Source organism: Carica papaya, chromosome 4 (assembly GCF_054855325.1).
Source record: "Carica papaya isolate Zhongbai chromosome 4, ASM5485532v1, whole genome shotgun sequence".
In the NCBI taxonomy this organism is placed as follows: Eukaryota; Viridiplantae; Streptophyta; class Magnoliopsida; order Brassicales; family Caricaceae; genus Carica; species Carica papaya.
In genome coordinates, this window is record NC_142312.1 from 20,508,052 (window position 1) to 20,531,729 (window position 23,678).

The 23,678-nt window shown below is 34.3% G+C and overlaps 3 protein-coding genes across 5 annotated transcripts; 1 reads left to right on the forward strand and 2 right to left on the reverse strand.

Annotated features, from left to right (window-relative positions):
- The first annotated feature begins 101 nt into the window (after window positions 1-101).
- Window positions 102-2,205, forward strand: LOC110810845 (LOW protein: ATP-dependent RNA helicase-like protein). Its single transcript, XM_022037142.2, has one exon. The coding sequence runs from the start codon at window positions 1,368-1,370 to the stop codon at window positions 1,995-1,997; it is 630 nt and encodes a 209-aa protein (XP_021892834.1). The 5' UTR covers window positions 102-1,367; the 3' UTR covers window positions 1,998-2,205.
- A 309-nt stretch (window positions 2,206-2,514) lies between these two features.
- LOC110810861 (putative Peroxidase 48) lies at window positions 2,515-5,562 on the reverse strand. Of its 2 annotated transcripts, XM_088218093.1 has the most exons (5): window positions 4,870-5,562; window positions 4,485-4,673; window positions 4,236-4,401; window positions 2,972-3,331; window positions 2,515-2,893 (listed from the first exon to the last, which is right to left on the reverse strand). In XM_088218093.1, the coding sequence occupies exons 1-5, from the start codon at window positions 5,413-5,415 to the stop codon at window positions 2,742-2,744; spliced, it is 1,413 nt and encodes a 470-aa protein (XP_088074219.1). In that variant the 5' UTR covers window positions 5,416-5,562; the 3' UTR covers window positions 2,515-2,741. The 2 variants fall into 2 exon arrangements, with proteins under 2 accessions (XP_088074219.1, XP_021892853.2); XM_022037161.2 differs by having other exon boundaries at window positions 2,516-3,331; window positions 4,870-5,551.
- Window positions 5,563-7,755: 2,193 nt separating this feature from the next.
- Window positions 7,756-17,178, reverse strand: LOC110825040 (ATP binding microtubule motor family protein). 2 transcript variants are annotated; one of them, XR_015818519.1, is made up of 13 exons: window positions 16,656-17,178; window positions 15,880-16,116; window positions 14,831-15,025; window positions 14,466-14,567; window positions 11,141-11,218; window positions 10,666-10,747; window positions 10,031-10,190; window positions 9,647-9,949; window positions 9,332-9,550; window positions 8,899-9,253; window positions 8,751-8,816; window positions 8,228-8,468; window positions 7,756-8,063 (listed from the first exon to the last, which is right to left on the reverse strand). XR_015818519.1 is itself a non-coding variant. In XM_088218094.1 (12 exons), the coding sequence occupies exons 1-12, from the start codon at window positions 16,806-16,808 to the stop codon at window positions 8,292-8,294; spliced, it is 2,127 nt and encodes a 708-aa protein (XP_088074220.1). In that variant the 5' UTR covers window positions 16,809-17,178; the 3' UTR covers window positions 8,113-8,291. The 2 variants fall into 2 exon arrangements, 1 of the variants encoding a protein (XP_088074220.1); XM_088218094.1 differs by lacking the exon at window positions 7,756-8,063 and having other exon boundaries at window positions 8,113-8,468.
- Between the last annotated feature and the right edge of the window lie 6,500 nt (window positions 17,179-23,678).

Here is a 23,678-nt window from a genome sequence, read left to right on the forward strand (position 1 = left end):
ATCTCTTTATGCTCTTCTACATGTCAATCATGTGGCAAATCTAACTACAACTAAATTGTCTCTTTTGATTTTGAATAAAAAAGATGTTAGTGTTACTACTTCAATCTAATTTTTAAAACCTGAGGGTACAAACAGCAGCTTTAGCTTCAGAAATTTGCATGGAAGGTCCCAGAGCCTCCAACACATGGGGCCAAAGTATTCATCTGTCCATACCTGTATATCTTTTACTCTTCTCATGAATTTTCAGAATCTTTATAGCAACATGATTGCGACCAAATCTGGATTTGGATCTGAAGTCTTATATTTATATGTATTTATTTGAATTAAATTACACTTTTCTTTACTTGAGAAACCTAAATTATGAGAATACCCATCTTGTTCCAAAGTGGTTGGAGTCTTGCAGTCCTACAATCAGACAGTGAGGCAAGGTAACCAACTAGGCCCAGATCTAACTAGATATCTGATTTGGGTATTTTGGTTCTCTGATGAAGGGAGGTGAAAAGAAAAAGGGATATAAGATTTGAAGCAGCTGGAGCAAGAAAAAACTGCCAAAGGGTGAAGCTATTTGTGTAAGGCAAAACTGTGAGAAAGTGACTTGAATTGCACAAGAAACAAAATGAATCTTATCTTGTTATGAATTAGGGTTTGTATATACATTCTGTCGTACAAGTACACTGAAAAGCCACCATAAATTGGGGACCATACCCAAGTCTCTCCTATAAATGCAGTGAAGGTTTTTCCACCTATAATGGATATTAGGGTAGATGATCAATCAAGATCAGAATCACCAAACCCAAACATGCTCTTAAAAGCCATATAGCCCCATTGGGTAATTTTGGATCTGGAATTTGGATACAGGTGGCATACAAATAGGGAATAAGATATGTGAATCCTATGACTGATTAACAGAAATAACTAGCATGTATAGAAAAGAAGAATTAGACAAAGCCGTTATCTTTACTTTGCATCTTAATAAAATCAATACAATTAAACTTTAGACAACAGATAGTCAAAAAACAAATATCATGGTGATGAGATTCCTAAGAACTTACTTTCAGTCCCTTTTTCAAAACATAACAAGATTTGCAGATAAACATATATGAAGTGGCAAATGGTATAATCCAATGGTCAGGATTCAATCTTCGAGGGACAGGGTATCAAGATAATATAGGAGGGTGTAGACAGAAAGTGCAAAGCCAAAAAGAGAAGAAATCTTCCCTTACCTCTGTCCTCATGTAACCTTGAGAGATGTGAACCATTCCAATTTCTTGCCATTATATTATTAGAGAAGAGGAGTACACAGTTTCCATCTTTGAAAATACAGAAAGTAGCAGCTAAAATCCTGTGGTGCAGTGGTAGAGGCAAATATGCTGCTAAGAGAATCCATTGAGAAATCCAAGAGCCTCTTTCACAAAACCCTTCAAAACCTCAAGTCAATCTTCTCTGGAAGATACCAGAAGCTATCCAGAAACCCTCTCTTAAGCTCCTTTTCCTGCAGCTGTAGCAGCTCAAGGAATCAGCCAACACATGAATTTTATGATCACTTCTCTGCTGATCTTGAAAAATATAACAAGAGAAAGAAGAACAGCAAAGTTGTATCCAAAGAGCCAGTCAGTGAAGAAGACAGCAGTCGGGAAAGCTTCATGCAGTTTACAGAGCAGAGTACAGTGAAGAAGAAAAGTGAAGAGAGAAGAAAGGACGAGAAGAAATCAAGAGCTTCTCGTTCATTGAAGAGAGAAGAGAAATGCAATGGGAATATCAATGAAGGGCGAACATTAGCACAAAGGATGAAAGACCTGGATATGATGGATGCAGGTGATATGGAACATGTACTGGATGTAGAGGAGGCACTTCATTACTATTCCCGGCTTAAAAGTCCTGTATACCTTGACATTGTTGACAAGTTCTTTATGGATATGTACTCAGAGTACTCGCTTCCACAGGCATCTGCAAGCACCAATAATTCAAAATGGAGACTGAGGTCCATTAGGTTGTAGGTCCTCATCTTTGTGACCTCTTCTTCTTTCTTATAATGTGTCTGTGTGTGTATATATATACGTGGAACTTTTTTTCTTGTTTTGGATCATTTTCTTTCTCAATTTTCCTGTGATCGTGTGCATTTGTTTGTGTTCTTCCCTTGATTTCTCTAGCTACTTTTATTAATAAAATTTTACATGGATTGTTCTCTTCCTATTTCCGCTTAAAGGTCTATGTTTCCTTCTATGAGTATTTTTCAGCTGCAGATACTATAATTTAACCATACATTTCTAGGGTCCTGAAGGTACATCTGTTGCATACTTCTAGCTTTACTCAATTTCAAAGCCAATTCTAGTTTGTTTCATTTGCTTTCATTGGCTCAATGCTAAAGCAAATTCTTTAGCTCATTATAATATCACCAATAATTTTGAAATATAGCTGCTAATAACATTTTAAAGAATCAAGAATCATGATTTCTTGTTCCAATTAAATATGTTCTACCTTTTATTATTCTTAAGGTTGAAGATTATCCTTTTTAGTAAACATTTGTTGATCTAATCACACAATCTACAAGAGATCTTTCTTAATCAGTCCCTTTGCCCCTCAATTTTCAACAGCTATTTTGATCAAATGAATGTAATACAAGTAAGAATCGACATCATAAATCCAGTCATTTCAAACATTTAAAGCTGGTCCTCTTAAACTTCTGCAACTTTTAAGAGTAGAAAATGTAATCAGTATACACACTGTCCTACTCTCTCCCCTCATGAGACCCTTGAGCAATTGATCCGGATCTGACCCACTGGTCCTGTCAGAACTCCAAGATTTGAGAGCTTCATCATTGCCAGGGCAAAGTCTCTGCGAAACAAGGCAGAGTCCGAAGCATATGCTCTCACCCAAGTCCTAGTTTCTTCTCCTGCCATTAGCTGCTGGTCAGCATATAGGAGTCCTTTACCTTGCAAAAGACTGTGATAATAGACAGCTCCAAACTCACCTCCAAAGTCCTCATAGACCACGTCCACGCCTGGCTCTTTGTGAAAGAAAGATACAGATTCTTTCGGTAATATGGATTGTGATTCTCCTGATGACGATAAGTCATTAAAGGGAGGAGGTGTTGGTGCTGCTGTTGATGATGAGGAAATGGAAGAAGGGGATTGTTCCACTATTGATGATGTTGAGCCAAGAAAAAATGGAGATGGTGCTGGTGAGGTTGTTCTCTGGCTGGGAATACATTTTGACCTTAGTTCTTTAAGTAATTCTGGATCCAGAGAAGGGTCTGGCTTGACAGTTCCTGCGAAATTGTAAAGGCGGTTTTGGTAGAATTTGCAGTGGATTACTCCAATGCTGTGAGCACCTGAAGAAAAGAAGAGTTATAAGGTGAAGGTGGGATGGCATTATTTCTTGCGCATGAAGAAAGAGAAACAACCATAAGCTAGTGCGCCAATTTCTGTGATACAAACTGAAGAAGAGCAAAACCACCAGTTTGGGGGGAATGTGGAACAATATTTTCCAGCATACTAATAGAATCAAACACTATTCAAGTCAAACATATGGTAGTGTTTTTTCACAGAAGAAAAATTTTCATGGATCCAGTTCCAGCAGGTATCTTGATCAAGAAATAACAAAGAACATTTTTTTGACCGAAAACTTGAAAAATGATAAAGAAAAAAGAGGATACAAAATTTTGTTATAGCTCATAGATCAAGATTACTCTCATTTGAAATAAGTCATATTTATCATTCTTCTTTATTAGAGAAGGAGAGAACTCATATTGAAGAACTTCTTTCAACTCGATGGATTTGCATTGCGTTTGTGCATACACCATTTGACTTATTTTTGGCAACATTTATCGATATATTACAAAAAAAAAATACTTAATGGAAAAATTCTCATAACTCGAACAAGTTTCATCATTTGCAAAAACATGTAAAAATTCCGGAGAAAAGGTCAAACTTCTCCTAACTTGTAATATGTTCAATACTTCATTATTATTATTATTATTATTTTTAACACACAAGATCTTACTGTTTAACAGTATACATTTCCTTTTAACAAGTAATGTAATTTATCTTCCACAATTTATTTCTGCATTACGAAAAACAATAATACTTTCTACAGAAAATCTAACAACTCTTAACAGCTTTAAGGTTAGCCAATCAAGAAAGAAAAAACAGTTTTCAGTTTCATTAGCAAAAAGATGTAATAATCCCGAAAAGGAGGTCAAGCTGGCTAGAGTAGGAAAAATACGTATTTTGTACCTAGGAGACTAACAGTCTCTCTTTCATCAAATCCCCTGGATGCAAAAGATGCAAGAGTCTCCGGAAGGTCAGCATTGGGTGCAGGAAGGTCATACGTCGCAGCGTCCATGAAGCTCACATGGCTATCTCTCCGGCCTGTACACAGTGGATAGAATGGGCCACCAGCCTGGAATTCGAAGATTTAGTGATTTATACCAGAGAAAATTATTAGATGAGAGAGGGAGCGAGAGAGAGAGAGTAAGGACTTGCCAAAACGACACCGTCTCTTGCTGCCAATACAAGAATATCTGAACAGGAAACTACACCAGGACATGCTTCTTCAATCTGAGATTTGATTATGTCCATTACATTAAAACCTTTTAAAGATTGATTAGGAGGAGAATCTTTCTCTGACTCAATACCTTCCGCAGGATCCAGTAAGATAGACGCATCACATCCCTACCCAATTGAACCAATACTGTATCAGAGAAACAAATTTCTCATAAATCTGAAGCAAAAATCACGCAACTGAAAAAATTAGATAACATGTATGAGAATTCTACAAATTCGTCCTTGATTTGAACTATATTTGAAATTAATAATCAAGCGGACTTTCCCAAACAATCAAAAAAACAGAAAATGAAAGAAGGTTCACCTGAATAAAGCAATCGTGAAAAGCAAGGCGCAAGAGAGCAGGAGCTACACTTGAGTTAAGCCTGTACAGTTCCGTGACAACGGATCGAATCTTCTGCTCGGCTCCTGGACATGAATCTCGATAAAAATCGTACTCAAGGGATCGAGGAGGAGGGTCTACCGCACGTGACATGTCATTTTCGTCGGACAAGAACAAGGAGTCAGAGGAGAAGGCATCAGGGGAAATGAAAGAGGTGTCTGTAGAAGAGAAGTAGTTAATGGCAGCCATTGAAGACGTGGAAGTGAATCTCCTTTTGGTATCTGCGTTTTGGTTCTTGAGAGAGATGAAGATGCAGATAATGAAAATGAAGAAGCTCAGTTTTGTTATGCTAGTCCTTTCAATGGCTGAAATCGGCATCTTCTTCATCGGGTCTTCTGTGTTTTCCGACGTCAGGGTCTGGTTTTGTTGGAAGAAAGGATGTTGATGGCGGGAAGCTTGATGACGAAATGACGACAATACCCCTTCTAACAGAAAGTTTGTTACCGTGTACAGTAATTGGCCAATCATGACCGTCCATTTTGAGTCTGTTTATGTAAATGATGGGTCTGGATTTGGCCCAACATATAACTTAAAAATTAATTTAATAGAATTTACCTATAAGTTTCTCTTATATCATATAATAAAATTTAAAATTTGTAATAAATAAAATTAGAGCATAAGGATTTTGCATGAACAAATTCAATAAACTTATATTGAAATTATTCTAATTTTAATCTTAGGTTAAAAAAAATTTCATACATTAATTAGTCATTTATTATTTGGTTTCAATTTATTCGAACTGCATTAAACTTTATTTTTTTTGAAGTTAAATTCAAGAGAAGAGTTTCATTGTCATTTTTTAAAAGTTTCCACCATCAATAAAGAGGAGTAGGAAAACTATCTTCCCAGTCTATCTGAACTATATTTCTTTGGTTGATTTTTGCCCTGGATTAAACTCTCTGAATTCCAGCGTTCCTTCGCTCTCTAAACTTCTTTCTAGGCGGCATAAACTTCTTTCAATCAAAGACAAACTCACGAATCAAGCACCGGTAAGGTTGTACCTAAGCCTAAGGGCTGGCCTTGACTGGATCTAATTCCCTCTGCGAGCTACCGGATCTAATGCACCATTCTTCGGCCTATTACGAACAGTTTCGATGTATCATATCGTCTTGTCTTTAAAAAAGATTCGGCAGGTGATTTGAGTCTTTTGCCTCTTCTATCAAGTATGAAATTTGTCTTTTGATTTTGCACAAAATTTCAAAAGCCTTTATATAAGTTATACTTCAAAAGTAGGAATTGGTGATGGTAATATGTTTAAGTTTGTGGAAGAGGTGTAGCTAGTATCAATACTCTCTTAAGTACGAAATTAATTCTAATATTCTCTGTGCGCATGAATTATGTCATAATTTACTAGGTATTGGAGAACTGCTAGAAAAAAATTCTACTTCTAATCTTCCATAATACAATGTATGAGGTATTTAATAAATTTAGTGATGAAGTTACTTAAAGTTAAGATGCATGAAGCTTAATATTGAATGGAGTCAACCTCATGATATGATAAAAGACTAGAACTTTTGAATTAAATGAGAACTCGAGGTCTTGTGATTAGTATGCCTTTTATGAGAAAAACTAACAAAATTTGTCAAATCTGTTAGAAAGAAAAATCAAATTAGATGTCATTTCTTGTAAATTCAACTTAGTGATAAGCTATTGGGATTTAGTGACTATGATTAGGTTGGCTCACATAACAATATAAAGTATCTCAAGCTTTTTTTTCTTTATTAGGTATGGTATAGTGAGTTAGAACTCAAACAACCAAGACATAATAGCACAGTTCATAACTGAAGCAGAGTATACGACTACTAACTCAATTATTAATCAAACTATATGGCTTAAAAACGTTCTTAAAGATTTAAAGTTTGAGCAAACAAGTGCAACTAGAGTCTTATGTGACTAAATCTATTGTAACAATTGTTAAAAATATTGTCATTCATGAAAAGACAAAATATGTGAAGGTTAAATTCACTTTATTAGAGAAGTCGAAAGAAAAAGTAAAATTCAGCTTGTTCTTTGCAGCTCCGAGAATCAACTTGCAGACATTTTTAATAAGGGTCTATAGAAATTAAAGTTTAAAAAACTAAGAAGCAAGCTCGAAGTATGCAACATCATTAATGTATAGTTTTACCATTTTTGTTTTCTAGTGTATATTTGGTACATGTGGTTATGGTAAGTGCTAGTTAACTTAAGTAGTTATATAGATATCATCATTCAGAATTTCAAACACTCTAAATTGGTCACTTTCTTATATGATTTCACAATGGATTGACATTTTTGTATATTATGTTAAAAACTGAACTATATTTTAGCAACTTACCATTTCCATTTTTATTAATTTCTTAATTTAAATTTTTTTATGGAATAGAACTATTAATAGATCCCCTTTTTTTATTTTATTCACAAATTATATTTACTTCATTTTATTTTGAAAACTAAGTTGTATTTTAATTTTAATTCTTTAAAATTTTATTACTACTAAAACATAAAGCAGGTGTAACACTCATGCATATTATTATCATATTTTTTAAATTGTAGTATTTTGAACATAAAATTTAGAGTAAATAACATGTAAAAATTTAGTTTGAACAACAAGATAAAATACACTAAAAATTGAATTATAATTTATCTATTATTACGTAATCATATACATAACCTTCGTAGTTATATAACATATTGGTTGTAGTAGATCCTAAAACCAACTTTTATCCTAACAATAAATGTAAATAATATAGATTTAATTTAATTAAAAAAATATGTCATATTCTTATAAAAATAAGATAAAAAATAAATTAGCTCACAACTAAAGAAGAATTTAATAAAGGCACAAAATCAAACTTTGTTGATTAAATAATATTATTAGGGTTGTCTATTTATTATATTATTTTCAGTTGTCAATAAAATAAATCTCACTCAGTCATGTTTTTGTATATTATCATAATTTTTTTATGTATTCCAGAAACAGTAAGTATAGAGTACAAAAAATTTAATATGTTGATTAAGTGCGAGTCCATGGTTCGCGTTTCTACCTCTGTTTCTACCCTATCCGATCTTCAAAATGAAACGAAAGAAAAGAAAAACGGTTTGTGGAGCGGAAAACTCAGTTCACCAGGATTCAAAATCTGCGACCATTTGAAAGCAAGCAGGCATTTTAGTCCAACGAGAATCAAATACCAAAACCAATCAAATTCTTTGCACAACTTTACAAAGCCATTCGAGATGGCAATTACATAACCATTGTTTTTTTTATAAGTCAAAGAATAGAATCATGTATCAGGGACCGTACCTTTCCAATTCCTTTAACCTTATGAAGATTGTAAAAAGATATTCTGGTAATGCTGAATGTTAAATCAGTAGCCAGAAGCCACTAAAACGTTATGCTCCTTCAGACGCCTCTGGAAATGAGCCAATCGGGTTTGTAATTGTAGAATGCCTGCAGCTTTCTGAGAAAGAATGCCATTTAACCTACTTATATAATCATCCAATTGATTCCCTGGTTGGTCTGCTTCAACTAGAAGGTTCATCTCCTGAAAATTCAAGTAAATTAGATATAAAAATGCTAGATTCTCTCTGTTTTCTTTCAACTATGACACCAGAAATTTGTGAAAAATGGAAGTTGTCTCCACAGAATAATTATACTTTGATTACTTTTATAACTATGAAATGACACAAACAGCATTTTGCCAGTCCAAACCTTTTTTCCGTAAGATTAGAAATGCCAATTTCCAATCTCAAAAGATATTACCATTAATTGCTCGTGTGAGTGCAAAGACAACATTTTCAATAAACAAATTGGTTAACTGATATACCTCTCTGACAATATTCATTGTCTCTTCGACCTGCTTTCTATGGGCATTTACCAGATCCTCCTCTTCCTGAGAACATAACAGGAGCTTTTTATGTCAAAAGAATGCAGTTTCATGCATGCAAGTGAACTAAATTCTCTCCGCATATTACCTGTAGCAGGGAATTCAACTCATCATCTGAATTTGAATTCTTATTATCAGATTTTGGCATGTCCTTCCATTTTGTCTGACCATTGTGTTTTCGCATTTTATCCTCAGGAGGGAGGTTATATGACTCTAGTTTCCCATTTCTTCTCCATGATGGCTTCTCAGGCTCATATGTATTTTCTATCGCATCGAGATCTTCTTTTTCATTCTCTTCAGTCCATGTGTCATTCGGATCATCCTCAAAAGCGGATGCCACCGGTAGGGCTGAAGATAGGGGCAATGCAGTTGATTCCTTTATGTTTAAGGTTGATGACAATACATCTTTCTTAGAATTGGTCCCCTTTGAGAGGCTCTTCACCCTGAAAATAAATGTTTTGCTTCACCTCAAACTTTTTCTCAAGGTGTTAATGAAATTTTAAGAGACATGAAAACAATACCTGTCAGCATATCTCAAGGTGTTGAGAGTATGTTCACATGATCCTGAGCTTGGGGAAATGCACGATATCATCACCGTACGTGAATTACCAACAAATGAGTCCCTTAGAACCTCAGTTAATTTACTGCCTCTGAAAGGAATGTGACCTTGATCATTATCCAGAGCTCTTATGCATTCCTTTAATGCAAGTAAGCTCTTGTTGATTTCAGCACCCTCCATTCTGCATCATCACGTATTAAAAACACAAGACTTAGTAACTGTGCTGCAAAATGTATCATACATAAGACTTTGACCTTAAAGAGAAGGTAAGAAGTACCTTGTCTGCTTATCATTATCTGTAGTGTCTGCACCTCGTTCACTTCCAGCAAGATCTATAAAGGAAAGTTTCCCAACAACACGTGGAGGTTTTGATTCGCTGCCATCAACTGATCTTTTTATAGCAAGCTGAAGTATAGCATGGGAACGAGAAGATTCCTCATTTGCGCCCGTGGTACCAGTACTTCTTGTGGCATTTCCTCTCTCAATAAGCTCCTTAATTGTTTCTACATCCGATACTTTATACTCTTGCAAACCCACAATGCAAACTTGCTGTTTACCATCCTCTCTCATACATAATTTTCTGCATGTAAAGCCTTAAACCTCTTAGAAATTTAGAATAAGTGATAAAAGATAACCAGAAAATGAAAGCCTACCAACTTACCTCCTATCGCTAAGGAGATCAAACAATTTTCCTCCATAAATTTCAAAGAAGCTCACAAATAACTGAAATCCTTGGTTCCGGTAAGTATGGTGCATCAATCGCAAGATATCACGTGAAGCTTTAAGGGGCAATGGTTTCATGGTATAGGTCTTCCCACTGCCTGAAGAGAACCAACAAGTGAAACTGGCTTGCCATAGTAATGTGAAAAGGCGATAGAATAATTATAGTAAAAAAGTTATATTGGAGTTAACGTGATTGAACCAAATCACTCACATTAGAGTGAGCTGTCAGCAACTTGCCAATATACAATGCACCTAAGAAATCAAAGTATATGCATGGTGATATGATCACGCTAATTTATCCTCCAATATACATCAACCAGTATTCTGCTGAAGAGATGCCGATCTCAAGAGAAAGGCAGCAGACTAAGAGCGAATGATGAAATTTTAGTGTGATTGCAACTCACAGCGTTTTTATATGAGAATACAAAAGCAAATTAAATGCAAAATGATTCATGTCTTCACAACATAAGGAAAGTGAAGGATTTCAATTTGAACACAAACATATATTCTTTCTTGTGCAAAAACACGTGCCTGTAATTTTATACATTCATATACGTCGAGAGAGCCATTCACCTGTTTGCCCATATGCAAAGCAAGTCGCTTTGGTACGTTGAAATACTATAGGAACTATGGGCTCCACAGTCTCACTATATACCTAGAGAAAATAGACAAGACAAAGAAACAAGGTTTTAGATAAGAATCCATTTTTTGTCATTATTTTCATCTATTTGATTCAGAGTATAATTTAATCCTTGGTTAACTGTCATTTTTTATCTCAAATTATATCACTGGTTACAAATTATTCTTGAATATGTTAAATCAAGTATTTGAACTATTAGAAAGATATAAACCAAGTCCATTTTTTTATCTTTCCATGAAATTTGATATTACTTAAAAGGAATTACTAAATTTTTGCATGAAGGAAACATGTGTTAATCTTAGGACTGAGATAGTAAAACAAAATAATTGAGACTAATTGAGACAAATTTTGTAACATAGCTCAAGGCTATGAGACAAACAATAATCATCCTCTTAGTCATAGACTCACTTCATCGTTTGAGACCTCCTCATTTAGCACTGCATCAAACACAAATTCATGCTTCTCAACATATTCTGTTAGGTCAACCTGCAGAATATGAGATTTAAAAATTGTAAGAGCATACAATGTCAATAATGAGTTGGTATTCTGTATCGGAAGCATGAAACTAAAGCAGAAACAAATAGTATAACTTGGTGAAAAGTGCAACAGCAAGCAAACAAACAATCCTTCCAAGAAATGCTTAGATTAGCCTAACTGTAAGCTTACTTCAGCAAGTATATCTAACTGTCCCTAGCCAATATTGAGTTTGTCAACAAATTAAACATACTAATAACATTTATTATGAAGGCTAGGACTATAGGAGACTCAGACAAACCATTTTTTGTTCTGTTTTGATAAAGCAGGTAGCAGTAATAAAGTTAGAACAGTTTTAGTTTAATTATTTCTGATATTATAATTTAGTACCTTTAGAAGTTTATTTATGATTTGGATTCTTTTCCTATGAAGAGTTCTAGTTGTAATTAGATTAGGATTAAGTAAGATTTTTTACAAGTACTCATAATTCCTTCCAAGAAAATGCATCAATCAAAGAGAAAATTCTATGTCAGTTTATGCTTTGAGATTGCATGTGCTTGAAGGATCTACATATAATGGCTAGTACATTTTAGTTGTTGTCGTACCCAATCTTAACTGCAATTCTTAGGTCTGATATCTAAAAATCTTTAGTTCTTCTCATACTTCTTTGCCTTTCAGAATAACAAATAATGTGGAATGAGATAACAATAAATTGAATATAGTTCGTAAGTACTAATAGTGGTAAGTTCAATATGGCATGGACACCATTAAGTTTGAACAGACAAGTATCCAACATGCTAATCATGAGAAAGTATTTTATATCATAAATGCTAGATTTTTCAAAAAATAAACACTATATTTTTTTTTTTTGAGATAATATATGATAAACACTAGATGCTTGCTACATGAATAAATTTATTAAATTTACTTGACTGCTACACTTTTACATAGAATTTTTACTGCATAAGCAGAGTCTAATTATGACAGTTGAACATAATACTCTGACTTAGTTCCATTAATTGCAAGAAACCTAGTACTTTGATACTACAAGATTAAGGTACAATTTCACTTATCAAAGTAGCTATTGGATGTATCTAGAACGAAGGTAGTTTCATATGACAACTAAAAATCCGTCACTCTTGGTTAAAGGAATACAATATCTATGTGTATGTTATATAAATAATCCAAATTCCGTGATCATGATAGATTCTGACTTGAGCAAACATTCTCTAAATCACATAGGATTTATCTAAGCCTAACATATGTGTAGTGCCTAGCTAATAAATCTTAGCATAATCCTTGCTTTTGGTCTTTTTGGTATGTAATAGATGGAGAACGAATTTGCAAAATAACTATAAACGAATAGTTTTTTTATCTCCAGATCGATTTCCATTTTATCTGGGGAACACAATATGTTATTAAGTATTACTCTAGGGCTACAGATTCAGTTTAATTTAATATGATCAATAAATTATGTTGAAGCTCAAAAGAGTAATTTGGTCAATTATACTAAAAGTGTTGAATTGTTCTTCTAAGTATATAGGATTGACTTAAATCCTATGCTAGCCTGACTTGGAATCCACCAGGTCACATGTCAAATCTATTAAAAACCTATTTATAAAACGAAATCCATTCCTAATGTTGATTTAGATAAAAGTTTTGAGGAAGATTCTAGCTTTCTATAAGGTCAAAGTCTTTGTTTGCACTACTGCCTTAAATAAGTTGAATACCAATTGCATGTCCCAAACTCGCAGACTGTATCCAACTTTGTCTCCAAGGTTATGCTTTGTGTTATTGAGAGGCAAAGGATCACAATCACTACTTATTGCATTGTGATTTCCCTTGAAAGTTGTGGTATCGTCTATTTTACACTTTCAGGGTGGCTAGGGCTATTCCTAGCCACCTTCAAGGTTTGTTGTATTTGCTCTTAACAGTTTCGGAAGAAGGAAAAGATCTATGGAAGGGGTGATTTTGACTAGTTTGCACGTGATTTGGTTGGAGAAGAATACAAGAATCTTCAGAGATAAAGCTTTTGTATTTCTATGCTTTTGGGATGAATTATCTTTTTTGCTTCACTTAGAGCCAAGGTGCATACTCTTTTCATCTTCTAGCCAACCCGGCACAACAAGGAGCTTTTCTTCCCTTCAACGAGCCTTAAACTATACACTTGCACAATGGCCAATAGCAACCTCCACTAACCATCCACCATTTCCTTCAAGAATCATTTGGCTCCTTGTATCACTTGCATTCTTCTCTTTCAACTCATAAAACCACCCTCTACTCTTCCACCTCAACTAGATTGGAAGAAACCTATTTGCATGGCCACTACTCCAAAAGATTTCATAGAAAGCTCCTAGAATCCATCTAATTTCCAAGCTAAATAGAAAAAAAAGAAAACTATTCTTGGTCCCCATTCTTTTTAATTCGAAGTATATCCTCACTAACCCCTACAAAACTACATTGCAGGATTTTCTTTGAATCACCGTGAGTTTCCCTGATAGAACAACATGGCTAAAACTTAACCAATTAAAACAATTAACACACAGATACCAACTTGAGAGGACTTTCTCTCTGTAAAGCATCCTCTCTTTGATAAGAAAAGTTTTAATCAATTCAAGAAACAACTTGATCAGACTCAAAAGTAGCTTAGATTAGCTCATATTAGCTTAGAAAACAATGTTCAAGATGAATAACTTAAATGGCCCAGCTAAAATGGATAAATCAACTCTGCTCATAACTTCTAATGCCTGTGAATACAGGCGGCTTGTTAGCTAGCAAAATGTTATGTGCTTTCAAGTAATAGTAATGCCCTGATATAGGAACATAAACTAATGGTCCTTGTGCAAAGAAGATGCCAAGAAATGGTGACTTTGTAGTAGTGGTGGCAACAAGCAGTGGCACTTATGGAGGCTTGACATAGCTCATTAAGATTTGAGGCAAGTTTCGAAGATGAACTCAACATGGCATTGACTAACAGCCACTGCATTTGGTTGCGGAATTGAAACTACTCAATAATGCTAATTTTTGTATCAACACTTTCTAAATCCTAGTAAAACTCAACCTGGTAAATCCACGTAAATGGTGTAAATAATTTAAAAACACTGAATAATAACAGTTACAAAAATATTTCCTCCTAAAGTTATCCCATTCTTTGAAACTGAAAGTGTTCAATTTGACTTCTTTTCATGCTACATCATTGTAATCTGGAACCAAAGGAGCTTAAACATATATATATATAGAGAGAGAGAGTGAGTATGACCTTTAGTTTTGTTTCATGAACTATTAATGAATTACAATTTGTTTCAATAATATCCTCCTCATTCTTTGCTAACTCCTTTTTGTTAAGGGGCCTCTTCCGTACCTATGCTCAAGGCATCATAAAAAAGAGTTAGTAGTAACTAAAACCACACATAATAGCAGCTAGATACAAAAAAAAAAGTACAAATGTAGCTTCAAATTTGTGAACTGGGCTGCTTGAGCAGGGAGAATTCTAAAAACTTCAAAGGTTAATGGTTAGCAATCATCACTCTATTAAGAAATTAATTGAATAGAAAAAATTACAGACTTCACAAGCAGCAATGAAATAGTCATCACTTAATGTAAACACTAAAAGAAAAAACATACCACAACTTTAATCTTTGCAACAGAATTCGCCTTTTCTTTGTCCACAGCAAAGCTTTTAAATAGATTATTCTCCGGCAAACCACGAGTTCTCCCAGTTTGTTTGTTGTTTAACAAGAAAGGCTCAGAGTCATCAAAGCTTCGGCCTCGAACAGGATTATACAGAGAAGTAGCATCATATAGGGAAGAAACCGACATCTAACAACAGAAGATAAATTTTGAGTATAACTGTGCATGACAAGGAACACCAGTTTTTTCTGAAATTTCAGGAAAGGATGAATTCAAGAATAAAACAAAATTTAGTGAAATGATATTTGTGCGCAGCTTGTTACCCATGGAACCGCACTATAAAAGGTCTCCCAAATACTTCAACAATAATAGCAAACAGGACAGTACTGTTTAACTCTGCCAAGTTATTAAAACTGCTAATAAAATTGAAAAGCAAGACAGTGAAAAAGATTAACTGTGAAAACACAAAGAAATTTAACCTTTCTTACTCTTGAAAAATTTAACATCTCAGGCCCTATTTAAGCATCAAAAACTGTTTTTTAAGCTTCCACTCCCTATTTATATGTATCTGATACACAAAATATAGTTAAAAATATGGTATGAATCCAAAGAGAATAAAAGAGTTGCTTTGAGATCATATCACTAGTACTTTTATTAACTTGTTTTCATTTTCAACTACTTTTATTTTTATGCATAAAAAAATAAGTGAAATTAGAAAAAAAAAATATCGAAACAATTTCCTATAAGTAAACAAAACATGACCTTAATATTTTGAATAACCAAACTTGCATATTGACATGTTTATTTTAATTCATTCCACCATTGTTGTGGAAGGATAGCTATCCAATCACTATCAATATTTGGCAGTGAAAAATACACTTGATACATCATGACAAAAATTCCAAAGATTTACAACTTTGTACAGACAGTACCCAAAATCAATCAAATGTGAGTGATGGCAACATTTAAAGGAATATTTGTTCACGAAAGAATCCAAACACAAATCATGTATGCAATTTCTGCCCGAACCAGAGAAGGCTTACCTCTGGAATAAGTTCCGTATCAAAAGAATGCAGATCTAAGAGGCCAGGACTAAAGTCACTGGGCGAGTCATCTCCGTTCTTTCTCTGGCTTGAAGGACGAGAACCAACTGGAGGAGTACTAGGCTCGGCATGAAACTCGTTTCCTCCACCGAAACCCTTTTGTGCATTCCGATACATTCTTTGTCCCTGCCCTCCACCACCGCCACCACCACCGCCACCACCATAGAATCCATAGTCCTGTTTGCAATTCCACGGTGAAGTAGAACATTTAAAAAGTAAGCGTAAAAATTACATAACCAGATCTACGTTGACCCAAAAATGCCCCCAGCGCCCTCATTTGGATCCCATTAAATTTATAATAAGAAGAAAAAAAAGAAGAAAGAATAGGCTGAAGTTGTGCTTGAAGAAAAATCCATCCCCAGTACTGACCAAGACAGTGCGAGTTACACTTTAGCAAAATGCCTCCTTCAGATTTACCAGATTTAAAAATTTTTGAACAACCAAAATGTAGAAGCAGATCTAAATAAAAGTCTTTCAGCTTAAAGCATTTGCATCCGAACGTCAATTACATCCGAAACTCAAAAAACTAAAGCAATATCTCTTTAGAAATAATTAAAAAAAATGCAGACCATACAGCACTTCTCCTAGACTCATGGGAGCCACCCGGAGACATAAAATTGACTCATTGTCCACTAACTTCCTCGGAAACGAAACGGAGATTAAAAAGAAAATGGATATTTAAAAAAGAAAAAGTGAAAGAAGTAACAGATAAGAACCTGAAGTGGAGGGATTGCATTAGTAGATGAATGAAGGTGCTGGAGACCAGCAGATTGAAGCCATTTCCCATTAGAAGACGTCTCCAAGAAGTTGTCAGAGTACTGTCTCTGATGGTGAACCCCAGTCGCACCAGATCTCTGCCTCCCGTTCATCCTTCTCTCTCTCCTCGCTTCCTCACTACTCTCTCCCTCAGAGTTCAGCACCTCTCTTCTCTCGCTATCCACAAATACGTATATATATGTACTGAATGAATGAAACGTCAATGACAACTTTCTTTCTGTAAAATCCGAGTAATGCTCGCTCCGATCAGCACTTCTCTTCCTCACTCTCTCTGTAAAAAAAGCTCGAATATCCTTTCTTCTCTCTCTGAATTCAAATTAAAGCTTTTCTGTAAAAAAATCTGATACTAATCATCAATAATTACGATGAGATTTAGAAATTTTTTTATTCAAAAAAATAATTCTTGAAGTTGGAAGACAACGCTCTGGTAGGGAGTTTTAAAATTTAAAAAGAAAAAAGAATTAAAAAGTGACTTTGAATTTTTGAAGAAGGAAGAAGGAGACTATACAACAGACAGTGGCACGTGCGAAGCGGAGAGGAGGGAAAACGACGACGTGTTATTGGGGGGTAAGTGGGGCCCAAAGGGTTGGGCAGTGGGCCATGTTTGTTACCGTCCCACGTGGTGGGGCGCACGTCGAGGATTCAATTAGGAATGGGTGTTCTTTGTGGCTTTCAATTGCGCGCTTTCTTGGCTTGCCTTCTTATTCAAAATTCGTCCTTTGCAATTTCAACACGTGTCACAACCAAGGCTTCAATTTAAAAGTGAAAATTTTTGTCTTTAGTAAAAATAATCCTAAATATTAAAATTAAAAAATTTATACAAGGAGAATAAGTTGAGGTAAAAGTATTTTCATTATAGATATTAAAATAATAACAAAATTTAGAATTATTGTTGTTAAGTAATATTAGTTAATAAATATTATTTAGTGAATTTATTTTTATTTTAATAATTAACAACAAATATAAAACTTCTTGCAAAATGCATCTAACATAAAATTTTTAACTCAGAGTGGAACTCAAAACCCAATTTCATTACTTCATTTTGTAAAAAAAATTAAATGTTCGCGGAGCAAAATCTCATGTAAATAAAAAAAATTAATAGAATAAATTAGAAACATATGTAAATCCAATGCGATGAAGCAGATTGAGGCTAATAATCTTGTCATACCAAATTCTATCTAACAAAATAACAAATAACAAATAATAAAATTATGTATATAATAATAATAAGTGATAAAATTACAAAATAGTAATAATAAGACTACTGATAATAATAATAATGAGTTGGTGTATGACTGTTAAAAGACCTAACAAATTAAAATAATTTATGGTTGTGAATTTATTATTATTATTATACTCTATCAAAAATTGTATTATAATTATTACTGTTGCAGCCGTCAAAAAACATGTGACAAATAGTCAAGGTAGTAGTGTATTAGTACATGCACCAGCACCTGCAACTTGCATAGCATAAAATTACTGTCAATCATATAACAAATGATAATTTATTGTAACAAATTTTGTTCTTTATTGACATTTGTAACTTTTTCATTTGAATAATTAAAAAGCTTTGACTCATTAAAATTTTATAAATTAAAGGTCTCACATCTTAACATTATAAGCTAAGAATTGTCTAGCTATTTTTTTATTATTTTTTTCTTGGTATCAGAGCCAAGTCATATCCAGCAACAATAGTGAAAGCTTTGGTATTGATTGAGATAAAACCAATGCAAGCAATACCACTGGAGGAGCAACAGCAGTCAAGACCTTGAATATATCAGGAAACCCAATGGGCTCTTATTCTATGGTTAAGTTGAATCATGATATGTAACGACCCCGAAAATATCCAAAGGAAATAAAAAATAATTAAAGTGTGAAAGCGTAATAAATGTTCAGCGTTTACATTCCTTACACAAATAACTTAAAGTATCAAACAGCATTACAGAATTCACTCTTTTGAAAGAAACACAAGAATAAGGAAATAAACGGGAAATAAAAAAATCTAGCATCTACTCGCAATCCTCCTGCAGATTGGGCTCTAGAACCTGGTCTTCTTGATCTGAAATGATTAAATAAGGGATGAGCTACACTAGCACCAGCACCTGCAACCTGCATTGCATAAAATTACTATCAGTCATATAACAAATGATAATTTATTGTAACAAATTTTATTCTTTATTGACATTTGTAACTTTTTCATTTAAATACTTAAAAAACTTTGATTCATATTAAAATTTTATAAATTAAAGGTCTCACATCTCAGCATTATAAGCTAAGAATTGTCTAGCCATTTCTTTATTATTTTTTTCTTAGTATCAGAACCAAGTCATATCCAGCAGTAATAGTGAAAGCTCTGCTATTGATTGAGATAAAACCAATGCAAGCAATACCACTGGAGGAGCAGCAGCAGTCAAGACCTTGAATATATCAGGAAACCCAATGGGCTCTTATTCTATGGTTAAGTTGAATCATGATATGTAACGACTCCGAAAATATCCAAATGAAATAAAAGATAATTAAAGTGCGGAAGCGTAATAAATATTCAGGGTTTACATTCTTTACATAAATAACTTAAAGTACCAAACAGCGTTACGGAATTCACTCTTTTGAAAGAAACACAAGAATAAGGAAATAAATGGGAAATAAAAAAATCTAACATATATTCGCAATCCTCCTGCAGATTGGGCTCTAGAACCTGGTTTTCTTAATCTAAAATGGTTAAATAAGGGATGAGCTACACTAGCACCAGCACCTGCAACCTACATAGCATAACATTACTATCAGTCATATAACAAATGATAATTTATTGTAACAAATTTTGTTCTTTATTGATATTTGTAACTTTTTAATTTGAATACTTAAAAAGCTTTGATTTATATTAAAATTTTATAAATTAAAGGTCTCACATCTCAGCATTATAAGCTAAGAATTGTCTAACTATTTCTTTATTATTTTTTTCTTAGTATCAGAGCCAAGTCATATCTAGCAGCAATAGTGAAAGCTCTGCTATTGATTGAGATAAAACCAATGCAAGCAATACCACTGGAGGAGCAGCAGAAGTCAAGACCTTGAATATATCAGGAAACCCAATGGGCTCTTATTCTATGGTTAAGTTGAATCATGATATGTAACAACCCCAAAAATATCCAAAGAAAATAAAAGATAATTAAAGTGCATAAGCGTAATAAATGTTTAGGGTTTACATTCCTTATACAAATAACTTAAAGTACCAAACAACATTACGAAATTAACTCTTTTGAAAGAAATACAAGAATAAGGAAATAAACGGGAAATAAAGAAATCTAGCATCTACTCGCAATCCTCATGCGGATCGGGCTCTAGAACCTGGTCTTCTTGATCTGAAATAGTTAAATAAGCAATGAGCTACACTAGTCTAGTAAGGATATCATACAATATCACCGTCACAGAAGTAAAGGTTGGTAAAAAATTAAAACAACTAATAGAGCACTTAATTTAAGTAAATTCATTTATAATAAATAAAATCATTTACCGTTCACTTACCGTAGTGGAATTCATAAAAATAATTTATGCAAATAATTAATATCATACAGATCATGGTTTCATATAAAATCAGCAACATAGCACATATCACAAGTCTATATACATCGTCAATAAACCAAACAATAACTGTCACATTTTTTACCAGTTTACTAGTATCCATGGGGGTTCATAGGGATGTCCCCACTACAAGCGAACCTTTTCTTTTAACAATCTCAATTTTGGGCTGTCCCTATACCTTGTCCGGTATGAGCGCCAAATTATTAAACCTTAATACTTTATCCGGTATGAGAGTGAAGCGAGCCATCCCCATACCCCGTCTGGTATGAGCGCTAAATTATCATGTCTTCATACCCTGTTCGGTATGAGACAACGTTCACGGTAGGGTTCCCTATGTACCTGGTCCATCCACTATCTCTCAAGATATCCAGTAAGACTGTCATCTTCATCTGTTCATTTTCCTACACAACTTTTTTATTTTCCATTAGTCCCAATTTTCCAAATCAACCATAATCACATAAGTAAACAAAAATGCATCAGGGAATACAATCATATCTCAATTTTTCAACTAAAAGGTGATCACGTAAGATAGCAATACATGCATTCAAACCATAAAATTGATAAATAAGATACTATCATGCTTTTAAACTATAAAATAAATCAACAGAAATCAATAGAGAATAATTTTCGATTTTGACTCCATTAGCAATCTGTAATTAATTATGCATATTTATTAAATTTGCATAAAATACTATATTATCATTTATTTAAACTTCAATTCTTAATAGAGAATGGGGTGAGGGATCCTTACTCGATTTGATGTTCGAAAAGCTGAGCTGTTTGACTGCGCCTTCGGATGATTTTCGGGTTCTCTGAATTTTTCTTCGGGAATTAAAACGTGCTAATAGTACTTACAAATGTCCCAAACAAAATTCAAAATCAGTCCCGGGGCCCACTTAGCCAATTTTGAATTTTTGGCATTGTGACTCTGCCTTGTTCCAGCAGTGATCCGCCTCGAGTCGGCTATTTTTGGCCGAATTCGGCTGATTCTGCATCGATTCTTGCGAGAAAACACGTTAAAGAGCCTCGGTTGGCCGAAAAAACACAAAAAATCGAAACTCATCAGCGGCGGGGCTCTCCGGTGCGACATCTCTGGCTCACGTTGCGGTCCGGTATTTTGCTCCGGTTAACTTGTAGAGAAGGACACGGTGATCACAATGGTAAAAAAATTCCACATAATGGAAATCGGGAAGGGCCTTATTGGAGGCGTTTTATGAAATTCCCTACGGCGACATCACCGGGCTTCGCTGGTATTTTTCGGCCAATTGGATGGTCTTTTTACTCCAATTTGTCCATAGTTGTGTTTAAAATTGAATTTCGAGTGAAATGAGAAATTTTTACCTTTTTTGATGGTTGGAAAGGGTTCCAGTGTAGCGGCGGGTGGCGGTGGGTGATGGCGGTCTCCTTCCCAGTTGCCAGGTCTTCTTCTCCGGCGAGGGATTCTGGCTGCTAGGGTTAGGGTTTGGTGCGAGTGAGAGTTATTTATATCTGTCCGCTTTTGATCTGGGTCGTCCATCGCGTTTAATCTGGACAATCTGATCGCGATTAAATAAGAAGTGAATCTGGGTCGTTCATCCCGATCCAATTTGGGTCGTCTATCGTGATCTAATATGAACCATTCGATCGTATTTGAATCTAGCCGTTCGATTGTATTTAGGAGCGAGCGCATCCAGGCCGTCCGTGCGTGCGGGAACAAACCTGAGCCGTTCGATCGCGAGCATGTAGATCGCCTGTGTGGCTCCCCGGGTGGCACTGCATCAGTCCCCGTTTCCACGTGGCACATTCTGTTTCGTCAGGACTGCTGACCGGGCATCCTACATGGTAATTTTTTTTCTAAATTACGTTTTAACCACTGATTTCTGATTTTTCTTTCAAAAATACATCTAGAACCTAAATTTTTATCAAATTTTCTCAAAATTGCTTTTAATTTCATCCTCCATCAATTTTATTTCATTTTTTACTCTAAATTAAAATAAAAATAAAAAGAAAAAATAAAAAATTATTTTATTATATTTAGAATAAAATCTTAAATTACAAAAAAATAATAATAATAAATTTCGGGTGTTACATGATAGCTTTCTCATATGGAAGAATACAGTGTTACCAATGATAAGAGGAAACAAGTTAAAAGACTACCTCACTGGAGCAAAGATTTGCCTACTAAAATTTAATGAAAAGATAGTGCAAGGCTCATAAACTGTACAGGTCACCTCAATTTCAGAATATGAAGACTGGTATGTCGAAGACCAAATACTTTTGGGCTGGTTAGATAACACCATCTAACCCACTATAGCCTCTGAGCTAATAGTGTATGACACTTCAAGGAAGCTATGGAATGTAATGAATGAGTTGTTTGGTGTAAAGACAATATCTAATTTAGTGTTAATAAACGAGAATTTGCCAAAATGCAGAAAGGAAATATGAAAATAGAAGATTTTTTTAAAGTTATAAAAGGTATTGTTGATAACTTGACACTAGTTGGTCATCTTGTATCTTTTGATAACTTGGATTCACAGGATTATAATCCTTTGGTATGTTAGATTACAGAGAAAGATGATATTAGTTGAATCTAACTGCAGTGAAAACTTCTGAACTATGAAAAGAGGCTTGAGAAACTGAATGCATGCATAAATATAATCAATATTGGCAACCCAGCAACTCATTATGTGAAGAGTAACAATCCTGGTAATAAGAACCATAATCAACACTATTCTAGAGGTATATATGGAAACAACTACCGAAGAGGAAGAACTTTTAGAGAAAGGGGCAACAAACATGGTGGAAATAACAAGCCTTTGTGTCAAGTCTGTGGCAAAATTGGGGATATTGTAGCAATTTACTTTTATAGATTTGACAAGAACTATATGGGAGCATTACTAGATACACATAATAGGAACACCAACATTCTATGTTCTTAGCATCCAATGATAGCCTAAGAGATCAGGCCTGATACATGGACAGTGGTGCAAGCAGCGATGTTATAAATGATGCTAGCAGTATGTAGAACAAATAGAAATACCATGGTAAAAAAACTTTAACTGTGGAGAATGGTGAGAAACTTAACATTTGTCATATTAGATTAGTTAAATTGCCTGTAAACAGAGGGAAATATTTGATACTCAAAGAAATTCTACGTTCCTAACATTAAGAAAAATTTTATTAGCGTGTCAAAACTTACCTCAAATAATGTTGATGTTAAATTTAATTCTCTTAGTTGTTTTGTGAATGACAAGGCATTAGACAAAACTTTGCTGCAAGGGAAACACAAGGAATAATTGTATCTGACTTAAGCAGTCCAACAATCAAAAGTAAAACTTAAACAACACTCTCATTAAACTTTTATTTTAAACTTGCCAAACAAGGCGGAAAATGTAAAGTAGACG

What these genes read in the sequence shown, in the direction of transcription:
- LOC110810861 (XM_022037161.2), bottom strand. Translation starts at nt 5,415, where the DNA reads ATGATTGGCCAATTACTGTACACGGTAACAAACTTTCTGTTAGAAGGG. An exon ending in TTCACGATTGCTTTATTCAG is followed by an intron (nt 4,674 to 4,869) that starts GTGAACCTTCTT and finishes TCAATTGGGTAG; the next exon opens with GGATGTGATGCGTCTATCTT. An exon ending in AGAGACTGTTAGTCTCCTAG is followed by an intron (nt 3,332 to 4,235) that starts GTACAAAATACG and finishes TCTTTTCTTCAG; the next exon opens with GTGCTCACAGCATTGGAGTA.
- LOC110825040 (XM_088218094.1), bottom strand. Translation starts at nt 16,808, where the DNA reads ATGAACGGGAGGCAGAGATCTGGTGCGACTGGGGTTCACCATCAGAGA. An exon ending in CTTTGCATATGGGCAAACAG is followed by an intron (nt 10,191 to 10,665) that starts GTGAATGGCTCT and finishes GGTTCTCTTCAG; the next exon opens with GCAGTGGGAAGACCTATACC. An exon ending in AGTTGAATTCCCTGCTACAG is followed by an intron (nt 8,817 to 8,898) that starts GTAATATGCGGA and finishes TTATGTTCTCAG; the next exon opens with GAAGAGGAGGATCTGGTAAA.
- LOC110810845 (XM_022037142.2), top strand. Translation starts at nt 1,368, where the DNA reads ATGCTGCTAAGAGAATCCATTGAGAAATCCAAGAGCCTCTTTCACAAA.